Below are 13,745 nucleotides of genomic sequence, written 5' to 3'. Positions count from 1 at the left end.
CTCACACGTGTGTGTATGTGCTCTCACTCTCTCAAATAAATAAATAAAATCTTAAAAAAAAAAAAAGATTTTATTTTTTTAAGTAATCTCTTCACCCAACGTGGGGCTCAAACCTACAACTCTGAGATCAAGAGTGGCATGCTCCACCAACTGAGTCATCCAGGCATCCCTAGTGAGGATTAAATGAACTAATACAGTTATAGTGTCTAGAACAGTGTCTGTCACATACTAAGCATTACATAAATGTCAGTTTTTTAAATCATTATTATTATTTTCATTGTTATCTGGGCTCCCAATTATCATTTGTATATATTACCAACAATTTCTCCTTCTTAATTTTACATATGACTATCAGGGGTCAGAGAAATATGGCCTATCACCTGTTTTGTATGACCTGGGAGCAAAGAATGGTTTTTGCATTTTAAAGAGTCATTTAAAAAAGACGAATAATATATATGGCCAACAAAGCCTAAAATATTTACTATCTGGGCCTTTGCAGAAAAAGTTTACCCACCCTGATTTAGATGATTCTGAGAGGATAATGTATTTGTTAAGGTAGTGCTAGCTGCTATAAATTATAAATTCTTACATGTTAATGGTTTTTCACAAATGAATTTATTTCAAAATGGGTGTTCATGAGGCAGCTTTCCACATAGTGATTCAGGGATATAGGCTCCTTCATCTTGAGAATCGACCATCTATCTCCTAAGGCCTCTGAGTACTGCTCTCCAGTCAGCTTGCAGAGAGGGAAAGAGTGTGGGGAAAATACACCTGTTCCATGCACTTAACATACATTCCATTCACCTTCTTGCCTTAGAATCTAGTAATCTGGCCACAGCCAGCGAAAAAGTGGGTTGAGGCATGTAGGAAAGCCATTTTGGACAGAGGTCTTTTTATTCAACTTTCAAGTTTATGACATTCTTCTGGATGGTTACAATTGCTTATTCTGACCTTTTGTTAATTGGAAGTGTCACTATCCATACTAAATTTGTACTGCAGAATACAAGAAAGGCTTTTATTGCACTATTATTTAAGAGATAGGCATTAAACTGAGACACAAAATTAATTAAATTTCTAAATGGTTTACCCGAAAAGCACTGAGGCCTAGACATTTTAAATGACTTTTCCTAGGTCATACAGATGGCAATGCTAGGTTTTAAACCCCAGTCTTCTTATTTCTTAGTTTCATGCCCCTTTTAGAAATGCCATTCCATCTTACAAAGTTGTCATTTGGTATATGATAGTATAATAATACTTTAAAGATTAAGTATTCTCTACCAGTTTTTGAAAATAAATCATGATTTTCAAGGTCAGCTTTTACCCATTTACTTTCTTATGTACTTGCTTTGGTGTTTAAAATAATAAAATTCATGTCGTATTTACTTAGATTTTGAAATACCACAGATTTCAAAAGTAGAATCTAGAGCTATAAGGGACTCTAAAAGCCACCCAGTCCAATACCTAAATCCACAGATAAAAAAACTATCCCAGAGAGGGTCGGCCACACAGATTGTAGAGAATAAGCCAGGGCTAGGATCAAGGTTTCGAGCTTTTAATTCAGTGCTTAATCGCTCATATTATGACCACTTTCTACATGAAAATTCAAAGAAACAGGGACAAGAGAGAAAATGCTTCTGGAATAATAGTCACAAAAAGGGACTTAAATCTTTTAAGTGATTGTTTTCATGTCAAATGATCCACTTAATTCTGTTGTTTTAGGAATATTATTTTAGCATTTGCTGGTACCCTGAGACACGGTCTCATTCCTAATCTCCTGGGTGAAGGAACTTATGCCAGATACAATTGCCGGGATGCTGTGTGGTGGTGGCTACAGTGTATTCAGGATTACTGTAAAATGGTTCCAAATGGCCTAGACATTCTCAAGTGCCCAGTTTCCAGAATGTATCCTACAGATGATTCTGTTCCTTTGTCTGCCGGCACACTGGTAAAAATTCTCTTCCAACAATTTTTTTTCGTGAAAAATAACTTTTAGCTTCTAATATAAAAATGTATGTAATGAAGAATCCAAATCTGAAAAATTCTTCAAGTATTGGTGTATGTTTAGCACCTGCTAGTTCTATGAGCAATTGCAGAGATAAGACTTGCTTCTTGCTTAAAGAACTTGCAACATGATAGAAGAGATGATGTGTACATAATATGGCCATTGTAAAAGGAGGTGTATGGGAAATGCTGTGCATAAAAGGAAGGGAGATAATCTAGTAGGTGGTTCTCAAGGACGACTTCATAAAGTAGTTAAAACTTCACCTAAACTGAACCTTAAAGGTGAGTAGGATTTCAGCAGAGATGAGGGAAGTTGTGGGAAGGCCTCGGAGATGAAAGGAAATATAAAGTGCAGGGTGGATTGAAGCACAGTTTAGGACATACTGCTTAGTCTAGTTTGGCTTTTTGTGGAGGGTACCTGCAGGATAGTAAGAGTAGGTGGGAAAGGGTGAACCAGCTTGTGGAGAGCCTGATCTAGGGAGTCCAGAGTTTATCTTAACAGCGCAGAATAAATAAACTTTTTGAGTGGTTTTCTTCCCAGTCAATAATGTACAATGACACTGTATTTTGCCACTTCTGATCTACCTTTGTATTATAGTTTGTTTGGTATGTGACTGTGGAGGACTTCTAAACCACCTTAGAGTTAGCAGAGATCTGTGTCCCCATGATGTTTTCATCATGAAATATTCAAAGAACATTTTTCAAAAAAAGTTTTTACCTAAAGTATCACTTTAGTATGTAGTTTATTCCCATTACTATATATGTGGATGAGTAAGAACAGCAATGCCAATTTAAAGTTTAGCTCTCTCTATAAGATAGGTACATTTATTAGCTGCACAATTCACTCTAATAGAAATTATACAAATTCACAAGAATCATTTTCATGTGTCAGCAAAATTACAAACTATTTCATGTCACAGACATGAATAGTTGAAACTACAATATGTTAAATATTCACATGCCAGAGGCTGACTGTATGATTCGGTATATAGGAGATCCTTCTTTCCCCAGTCCCACCCCTGATCCCCATTTCTTCCCCAAAGGACAATATATGTTTCACAAAATCTCAGTTGTGGTATTTGAGAGAAGGTAAGAAAAATGTAATTTCTAACAGAAATAATATCCATTATGTCTCAAACAGGATCAACCATTGTTTGAAGTAATACAGGAAGTAATGCAAAGACACATGCAGGGCATACAATTCCGAGAAAGGAATGCTGGTCCACAGATAGATCGAAACATGAAGGATGAAGGTACATAACTTTACATAGTAAAGATTTACTGATGAGGTGGAATTAAACCCTGTAATTGTTCATGTATTTGACAAATATTTTATTTGTGTGTAAAACTTTAGAATATGTACAGTGAGAAAGATTAACACCGTTCCTGATCTCACTGGTTTAGTTTGAGTTTCTAGAGGAAAGATAAAATTTTATATATTTTGTCAGCCAATTTGAAAGGTAAGTTTGGTGGTTACATTTATAATTTTAATAACAAATAAGTGCTTACTATGTGCTAGGCATTATGCTAACTACTTTACCTATGTTATTGCCATTTGCACTCCCAAGAACATTGCAGATGAGTTGTATTGTTCCCATTTGTACTGATGAGATGACTACAGAGTAGCTTGCCTAGAGTCACAGAGCTGAGTGGCATAGCTAGGATGTCATCTACAATCTGTCTCTATAACTTGGGCTCTTATAAAATTCTTTTTGTAAAAAGTTTCATCTAGGGGCGCCTGGGTGGCTCAGTCATTAAGCGTCTGCCTTCGGCGCAGGGCGTGATCCCAGGGTTCTGGGATCGAGCCCTGCATCAGGCTCCCTGCTCTGCTGGGAGCCTGTTTCTTCCTCTCCCACTCCCCCTGCTTGTGTTCCCTCTCTCGTTGGCTGTCTCTCTCTCTGTCAAATAAATAAATAAAATCTTAAAAAAAAAAAAAAAGTTTCATCTACAGAGTTAAAATAGATATACTTTTTTAACCTCTTAGAAGTTCATCATATACCTATTTTTATAGCATACTATCATCACCAGCCAGTGCGAGGCTAATGATAATTTATTACTCTTTAGACTTCACATACAGGAAGTAATGCAAAGACATATGCATGGCATACAGTACATACACATTTCTGTGTATTTATGTTCTGTAAAACATATACTGCTCTATGTGCATGTAGATTTTTTTAACTTCTTAATGTTGAAAGAATTGGAGACTGATAGAAAGTAGTAAAAATGGGGCACCTGGGTGGCTCAGTCAGTTAAGTGCCTGACTCTTGATCTCAGCTCAGGTCTTGATCTCAGGGTTGTGAGTTTGGGCTCCAGGCTGGGTGTGGAGCCTACTTAAAAAAAAAAAAAATTGCAAAAATGATAAATAAGAGTATCCTGAAGCTTTCATCCAGCTTCCCCAGTGAGGATATCTTACCTTACTGTATCTATATCTTACTGTAGTACAATATCAAAATCAAGAAACTGACATTAGTTTAATACTGTTGACTATAGACCATATTCAGTTTTAACTATCTTTACATTAACTCATTTGTGTGTGAGCATGTGTGTGTGTGGTTCTGTGTAATTTTGCCGCATGTATACTTCATGTAAACACTACCATAATCAAGATACTGAACTGTTCCATCACCACATAGGTCTTCCTTGTGCTACGCCTTTAGAGTCACACCAACAATCCCTGGTCTCCAGCAACTACTACTCTCTTCTGCATCTCTATAGTTTTATCATTTTAAGAATATATATATAAATGGAATCATATAGTATGTAATCTTTTGAGATTGATTCTTTCACTAAGCATAATTCCCTTTGAGATCCATCCAAGCTGTTGCATTTATCAATAGTTTATTCCCTTGTATTGCTCAGTGGTATTCTCTTTCATGGATGTAACATTCATCTGTTGAAGGATGTTTTGGTTTTTTCCATTTTTTGGTTAATATAAGTAAAGCTAATGTAAACATTTATATACAGGTGTTTGTGTGAACATAAATTTTTATTTCTCTGGGACAAATGTCCAACAATGTGATTGGGTCATATGGTAAGTATGAATTTTGTTTTATAAGAAACTGCCGAACTATTTTCCAGAGCGGTTGTACCATTTTACATTCCCACCAGCAAACTGGAGAGATCCATTTTCTCCACATCTGCAGCAGCATTTGAAGTTAATCATTTTTTAAAAGCTGTTCTGGTGGTTGGGCATACCACTACACATTGTGGTTTTAATTTGCATTTCCCTAATGACTAATGATATTAAACATCTCTTCGTGTGCTTATTCGTCATCTGATCTCTTTTTGATGAAATGTCTTTGTCTTCTGCCCATTTTCTAATTGGATTATTGGGTTTTTTTTTTTACTATTGAAGTTTTTTGTATTTTACCATAAAATATTTTAACCATTTTAAGTATGCATGGGCTTTAAGTACATTGCTATGTAACCATCATTGCTGTCCATCTCCAGAATTTTTCATCATCCCACACTGAAATTCTGTACCCAGTAAACAATAACTCCCATTCTCTCCTCCCCAGCCCCTAGTAACCACTATTCTATTTTCTACCTCTATACATTTATTCTACGTACCTCATATACATGAATCATACAGTATTTGTCCTTTGTGTTTGGCTTATTTCACTTAGTATTACTGTATCAGAGCTATATATATTTTATACTCTTATGCTCTTTGATTAAATACTACCAAATTTCTTTCCATAATGATTACACCAGTCTATATTCCCACTAAAAGCCAAATTAACTGTATCTGTGATGTCCTTCACCATAGTTTATTTCAGAAATCCTACCCCACCCTCATGTCACAAAGATAATGTCTCACATTTACTTTTATTAACTTTGTAGGCTTGCCTTTTACAAATAAAAAAGAAACAATTCATCCATTTTAATCCATTCATCTTGTCCTTATGGTTCTTGTTCTTAAGACCTATATCTATATTAACTTATTATCTCTGTTAGTGTCTTTATTAAATTCCCAACTGATCCCTAACAAAGCAAGTAATTTAGCATGTGCTCCATCCCTATTTTAATGAATTGTCTTGACTCTACTTTTTCTCTTTTCTTTGGTTATTGCTTATTTTAGGCAGCAATAAACTTTCATGTGTACTTTAATCACCTTTTCTTTCCATATCTCTTACAACATCCTCCAATATTTATTTCAGTTAATTCAATGAATTAATCTCATTTGTTACTTATGAAACCTCTCAGAACAGTGCCCAGTAAAAAAAGCATGTGATCTCTAAGTTGCTATGGTTGTTTTTATTGTTGTGATGTGAGCACTATCTGCAAGAATGTTTTTAATGTTGGAATTTATGTGTCAGACCTTCTGAGGCCTTGTATGACTGGAAATTTTTCTATTATGTTCTCACATTTAAATGACATACTGCACATAAAATTCTAGTTCAAGGTCTTTTCCTTCAATATTTTAAAAAATATTATTCCATTGCCTTCTTGCTTCCAGTATTTCTTTTTTTTCTTTTTCTTTTTTTAAAGATTCTTTTTTTTTTTTTTAAGATTTTATTTATTTATTTGACAGAGATAGAGACAGCCAGCGAGAGAGGGAACACAAGCAGGGGGAGTGGGAGAGGAAGAAGCAGGCTCCTAGCGGAAGAGCCTGATGTGGGGCTCAGTCCCTTAACGCCAGGATCACGCCCTGAGCTGAAGGCAGATGCTTAACCGCTGTGCCACCCAGGCGCCCCTGCTTCCAGTATTTCTATTGAAGTTCTGTTGACCTACATCTTGTTCCGTTAGTGGTGATCTACTCTTTCTTGAAGCTTTTAGAGCCATCTCTTTGTCTTCGTTCAGGATTTTATTCTAACTTATCTATTTCATTTGGCATTCTATGAGCCCTTTCAGTGGTCTGTGAGACCATTACAGTCTATGAGACCTTAATTCTGGAATATTTATCATTTTATTTCTTCAGATATTTCCTCTTCTCTTTCTGCCTTCTGGGAGTACTATTATCTGGATATCTTCTTGTTTATTTCTGCCCACACAGCTTTGAGCTCTTTTCTTGTCTTTTATCTATTGTTTTCTTATCCATTCCTGCTGCCTCTGGAAGATTTTCCATCTGATCTTCCATCTCACTAATTCATTCTTCAGCTATATCCATCTTCTATTTAGTCCCGTCATTGTTTTATTTCAGCTACTAAAAATTTTAGACCTAACGTCTCCACTTGGTCATTTTTAATGACTTTTTGTTCCTGTTTCGTATTAATAATGTCTTCAAGAATATTATTATGTCTTGAGGATATTTACTTTGCTTATTTTATATTATTGGTCCCTCTGTTCCAATAATTCTGCTTCATGTGGAATATGTTGTTCAGCTTCTTTTTTATAGTATGCAGACTCTTCTGGTATCTAATGTTTTCTTTTTCTCAATAAGCTCATGTTCCCTTGATTTTCAGTAACTCCATACAGCGCTGAAAAGAGGCAATCTCCTTAGCTTATAATACAACAACCTTAAAAGCCTAGGTAGAATGAGAACCCAAGAGTGACTGGTCAAATTCCACTTGTTTTCATCAGTTTCTCCCCAAAATTATGTGAATTCTTCAAATCAATACCTCACATTTACTTCTGTAGTTTCTCCAGGGTTGATTTTGGGGAGAGAACCAGTAGCCTGGGATACTTTGCCATTTCATCAGGAGCTACAATAGTAGAATTTCTTCATACTATTTTTGTGCATTTGAAGCAACCTATCCTTTTATAGTTATTTTAACCTATGTACCTTTTTGTGTGTGTTTCTTTTGCTTTCCACTAAATCTCTGAGAGGAAAACCACTAAACATTGATTATCCAATTATTCTCATATATTTAATATCAGATAAATTAAAAACCTCCTTGCCTTTCTGTATGACTTTGCAACCGTTTTGCCGGAGACTAGTCCTTCTATCCCTAGCTCACAGCCCAGGAAATAGGGAGAGGAGGTAAAAGTAGTTTGCCTAAGGACATCCATACATAGTCCATTAATAAACATGACAGAAGCATTCAGTCTTACCAGTACTCAAACAAATTAGTATTAAAGTGGGTCACCATTTTTCCCTACTAAATGATCATAAGAGACAGCATAGAATAAATGAAAGCACCAATGCCAGAAGCAGACTTGAGGTCTTAAAATTCCCCTCTACTCATTTTCTAGCTGTGTTCCGTGTTGGATAAGTTTTAGCTTCTCTTTGCCTCTTTCTTCTACATTTGTAAAAGGAAGATAATAACAGCACCTACCTCCTAAGGTTGATATGAGGATTCAATGAAATATGTATGTTAAAGCACTTAGAACAGTGCATGGCACATAGTGCTGTAAGTCTACTATTTATTTAGCAAAAACCAATGTATTCGTTTGTTGGGACTGCCATAACAAAGTACTACACACTTGGTGGCTTAAATGACAGAAATATATTGTCAGGTCTGGAGAGTAGGATTCCAAAATGAAAGTGTTGGCAGGGTTGACTCGACCTTAGGGCTGTGAGAGAAAAGTCTCTTCCAGGCCTCTCCCCTAGGCTTGTACATGGCCGTGTTCATGTTTACATGGTGTTCTCCCTATATCGTCACATCACATTGTCTGTGCGCAGATTTCCTCATCTTATAAGGATGCCAGTTGAATTGGATTAGAGCCCAGGCTAATGACCTTATTTTAGTGTGATTAACTTTTTAAATTACTATCTCCAAATAAGGTCACATTCTGATGTACTGGGGTTAGGACTTCAGCATATGAATTTGGGTGTTTACACAATTCATTCTATAACAAACAGTAACAGAGTTTTGAGAGGTATTCAGATACTACTGATGGTATTGTAAATTGACTCATTTTTCTTGGAAAGCAACTTGGAGAGAGAGAGAGAGATCCAAATATGTTTTATGAGATATAAAATATTTGTGTTTTCATTCATGAATTTATTCCACTCCTGGGATTCTAGTCCATGAAATAATCTAAAACACACACAAAAGTCATATTACATGATATTGATCATAGCATTGCTGACAATCACATAAAAGAATGAAATAATCCTTAACATCTAACAGGAAATGTTTACATTGACTTGAATGAAAAATTCTATAATTCCTACAAATCATAATTTTTATAATTTGTATAATATTAGTATAATGTCAGTATTAAGGACTATAAAATATTAAGGACTTATGGGTGTTGAATTTAACACATGAAAAATAGTTGGATATGAAATATTTATGAAAATATTACTATTATGTGAAAAGACTAGAAAGGAATACATAATGTAGTAGTTTTGTTAGGATTGTGGACTCTTTTTTTTTTTAAACACTATTGTTTTTAATGTAAAATGATAATCTTTTTCAGTGATCTATTTCAGATATTTCAGATAACTCACTAACTCGTTGGCAAATTTTGATGTAGACTGGAGAACTTAAATTCTAGGATGCCTGGGTGGCTCAGTTAGTTAAGCATCTGCCTTCAGCTCAGGTCATGATCCTGGGGTCCTGGGATTGAGCCCTGCATCGGGCTTCCTGCTCAGCAGTTAGCCTGCTTCTCCCTGTCTTTCTTGCTCGTACTCTCTGTCTCTCAAATAAATAAATAAAATCTTAAAAAAAGAACTTAGGAGCGCCTGCGTGGCACAGCGGTTAAGCGTCTGCCTTCAGCTCAGGGCGTGATCCCGGCATTATGGGATCGAGCCCCACATCAGGCTCCTCTGCTATGAGCCTGCTTCTTCCTCTCCCACTCCCCCTGCTTGTGTTCCCTCTCTCGCTGGCTGTCTCTATCTCTGTCAAATAAATAAATAAAATCTTTAAAAAAAAAAAAAAAGAACTTAAATTCCTTCTTACATGTTCTAAATTATATTTTAAATAATTGACCTCATTTAGTTAATTTAGTGTTTGTAGTGGTAATATTCAAATTGTATACGTGATTGAACTGGTTAGAATCACTGATACTTTTTTTATCCTTCACTTAGAAAACTAAATAGAAATAGATTTTATATTTAAAAGAACATTTTTTGTGATATCTCTGAATAATTATAGTTTTTAGATTTAATTGTGAAACATTTCAGTAAGAGAAAATACTAATATAAATTACACCTTTAAGCCTAGAAGTAAAATTAGACAGGTATTAACATTTAGTGATATTTTCTTCAGATCTTTCTTGTTTTGTAAAGAAATAAGCCATTACAGATGTATTTAAAGCTCATCTCTCTCTCTCTCTTCCCTCCCTCTCTAGAATTAATGATTATGCTATAATCAGGGTTTTTTTCCATATATGTTTTTGTATTTTATGAGTTTGTGTTCGAGTATGTGTAAATTACATATGATTTGTATTATGTAGTATATATTCAGTATATTATATAGTATGTAGTTAGTATATACTATAATATATACTTATAACTTATTGTTTTAAATTTTATCAAGTATTACCATATTAGACATAGTCATATAGACATACACAGTTGTATAGATTAGTATTATCTATATTTTAAACTTTTAAGGAAAGGTATCTTATTATGCATATCCTCTTGGAGCTTGTTTGCTCCATCACTTTGTTTTGGGGTTTTATCCATTATGATGCCTTGTAAATCCAGTTCATTAATTTTAAATGGTATAGCGAGTTTTCCACTGTATGAATAAACCACAGTGTTTATTCACTCCTCTGCTCAGCAGTTATTTATTTTCTTGCTAGTACAAACAGTGTCGTGTTGACTGTCCTTGTACATATCTTCACATGCACGTAGGTAAGGATTTCTCTAAAGTATCTAGAAATGAACATTACTATGTGGTAGAATATGCACATCTTCAACTTCTAAGGTATTACCACATTGCTCTCCAGAGTAGTTGTCCTAGTTTATTATCTCCCTTTCCGGTTTGATAAATGTTTTCTTTTGCTTTTTTAGGTTTTAATATAACCGCAGGGGTTGACGAAGAAACAGGATTTGTTTATGGAGGAAATCGCTTAAATTGTGGCACATGGATGGATAAAATGGGAGAAAGTGACAGAGCTAGAAACAGAGGAATCCCAGCCACTCCGAGGTAGTGTTTCTCTGTATGGTGCTTATATAATAATACCCTTTGTAAAACCACATACTTGTGGAGTCTTTTATTCCATTGACCATGAAGTCTTCATATGAAATCAGTCAAAATCTGGGGTACCTGGGTGGTTCAGTCGGTTAAGCGTCCAGCTCTTGGTTTCGGCTCAGGTTATGATCTCATGGGTCATGAGATCGAGCCCTGCACGGGGCCCCTATCCTGGGCCCTGTGCTCTGTGACGAGTCTGCTTGAAATTCTGTCTCTCCCCCACCACCAACCGTCTCACACACGAGTGTGTGCTCTCTCTCTCTCTCTCTCAAATAATCTTTTTAAAAAAATCAGTCAGTCAGTCAAAATCTCCCTTCCTCCCTCCTACTTCCTCTTCCGCTCAGTCCTTCCTCTCCCACAATATACACATATACAACTCTCTTGTTACAAGTCATCAAGTAAAGCTGCCTGTTCTTTTCTGGAAGTTCTCATGGGATGATTCTCTACAAGCATCTCAAAGTAAAGTTTTATGATTCATTATCCCTGTTGTTAAGATCTTTCTTAACCTGAATGCTTTCACTGTAAACATTTCATTGTGCCCATCTTTTATAAATATAGAAAATACCCAATTGTTCTTTATGAAATACTTTTAATTTCTGAACCTTTGTTCCCCTCCATTTTTTTTGTCTTTTATCCCATCATATCGTTTTATGGTTTCAAATGCTTAATACTGGGTCTTAAGTCTACAGTGCCTGGGTGGCTCAGTTAGTTAAGCATTTGACTCTTGATATCAGCTCAGGTCTTAATCTCAGGATCATGAGTTCAAGCTCTGTGTTGGGCTCCATGCTGGGTATAGAGCCTACTTAAAAAAAATAAAAAATAAATTAACCTTTAAGTAATGCTTAAATGACTCCAAGTCACAGAATAAAATTTATTTTAACTTTAGAGATGGGTCTGCTGTGGAAATTGTGGGTCTGAGTAAATCTGCTGTCCGTTGGTTGCTGGAATTATCCAAAAAAAGAATTTTCCCTTATCATGAAGTCACAGTAAAAAAACATGGTAAGCTGTTCATTTTATTTAAAAAGAAACTTTGAATATACTGTCTATACTCTTAATCTACGTAATCATCATTTGACTCGATGAGCTAATATTAGAAAACCCTGAAGATTAAGAAGAAAGGAAAAACATTAATCGTACTAGTATAAAATTGTAACAAACCTGGTTGCTAACCATATTTTTGCAGCAACTTTAAACTTTGAACTGAGATATGAAAAATATCATAGTTATTACCTTATTGTGCTTTTCTTTGTCCTTAATGTGACTGTGAGCAAGTTGCATTTTTATAAACACTCAACGAAATCTTTACATCTCTTTTTCTAGAACTGTGCTATCCAATAGAAATATAATTTGAGCCACATACATGATTTTAAATTTTCTAGTACTCACATTAAAAAAAGTAGAAAGAAATAGGTGAGATTAATTATAATAATATATTTTCTTAACTCTATATATGCTAAATGTTATTTCAACATGTAATCAGCATGAAATTATTCATGAGCTGCTTTACATTCTTCTGTGGGAGGAGTATTTTCTTTGAAATCCAGTATATATTTTGCACTTCTGGCACTTCTCAATTCAGACTAGCCTCATTTCAAGTGCTCAATACACGTAACTTGATCAAACAATTAAGAGTGATCATTTGCTGGAGTCTAATCCGTTCTGGTAACACAATGAAAGATAATTTTTAATTTCAGGCTAGTGTCCTTCAGAAGACCCCAACACTTTCAAGAAGTGGATAGTTTATTACCTAAGTATTAATCTTCGACTGTAACTGAATATATGGATTTCTTTGAATGCTTAAAACTGCCAAGTCTTTTATCATGTTTCAGGAAAGGTTGTGACAGTCTCATATGATGAGTGGAACAGAAAAATACAAGACAACTTCGAAAAGCTATTTCATGTGTCAGAAGACCCTTCAGATTCTAATGAAAAGCATCCTAATCTGGTTCACAAACGTGGCATATACAAAGATAGTTATGGAGCTTCAAGCCCTTGGTGTGACTATCAGCTCAGGCCTAATTTTAACATAGCAATGGTTGTAGTAAGTGAATTGTTACTTTCAAATTTCAAAAATGTTGTGATGGATTGTATTTAGTTCTTTATTCCCACTTGTTTTCAAATTCATTTACTTGCCAAAAAGTATATTATTTACTAGTTAGTTTGATATAGTCTTTCTAAATTAATAAAGCATTATGCATACCACCCTTAACCTACAACATTTGGTATCAAAAACCAGAAAATAATAGGTGACAACTAATGAAGTGCTTCCCAACGTTTTTCATATGATAGCGCACACAGAAAATGATATTTGTACAGCACACTGGGCTAAATGGATTAGGTTGGTTGTGCCAGATCCAACTGCTTCAGTTAGCCCCGAGCCTGCCCCACTGCCTTGAAAGCTGAAGGCATTGGTATTTCGGCACACATGTGCTATAACCTCAGCGTACTAGTTAGAAAGATCTAGACTGGTGAACTAGTGTGAGTAGCTTCAACTCATTGTTTCCTTTGTTGTATTGCTGTAATGCATTCTATCTAGCCAAGAATGCTAGACTCCCTTTATTTTATCTCTGCTTAGTCTAAAAATAAACTATAAGCACAGTAAAATAGAGAAGGTATGTGCCTGCTTAGCTGTTTCTACCTTGTCAAAAAGAGTACTAAACATGGCACTATAAATTGTAGTAGAATAAAAATCCAAAGGTACATAAAGTTAGC

General features: G+C 35.2%; 1 protein-coding gene across 1 annotated transcript in view; it reads left to right on the top strand.

Moving 5' to 3' along the window:
* The window catches only part of AGL (amylo-alpha-1, 6-glucosidase, 4-alpha-glucanotransferase), a 78,612-nt gene that overhangs the window by 52,150 nt on the left and 12,717 nt on the right, over positions 1-13,745 (top strand). The window contains 5 exon segments of the mRNA XM_040626729.1: positions 1,720-1,945; positions 3,143-3,254; positions 10,853-10,988; positions 11,920-12,032; positions 12,863-13,074. Of these exon segments, the coding sequence (XP_040482663.1) occupies positions 1,720-1,945; positions 3,143-3,254; positions 10,853-10,988; positions 11,920-12,032; positions 12,863-13,074 (799 nt within the window).

This window comes from Ursus maritimus, unplaced genomic scaffold (assembly GCF_017311325.1).
Source record: "Ursus maritimus isolate PB19 unplaced genomic scaffold, ASM1731132v1 scaffold_12, whole genome shotgun sequence".
NCBI lineage: Eukaryota > Metazoa > Chordata > Mammalia > Carnivora > Ursidae > Ursus > Ursus maritimus.
This window is presented reverse-complemented; position numbering and strand designations above follow the sequence as displayed.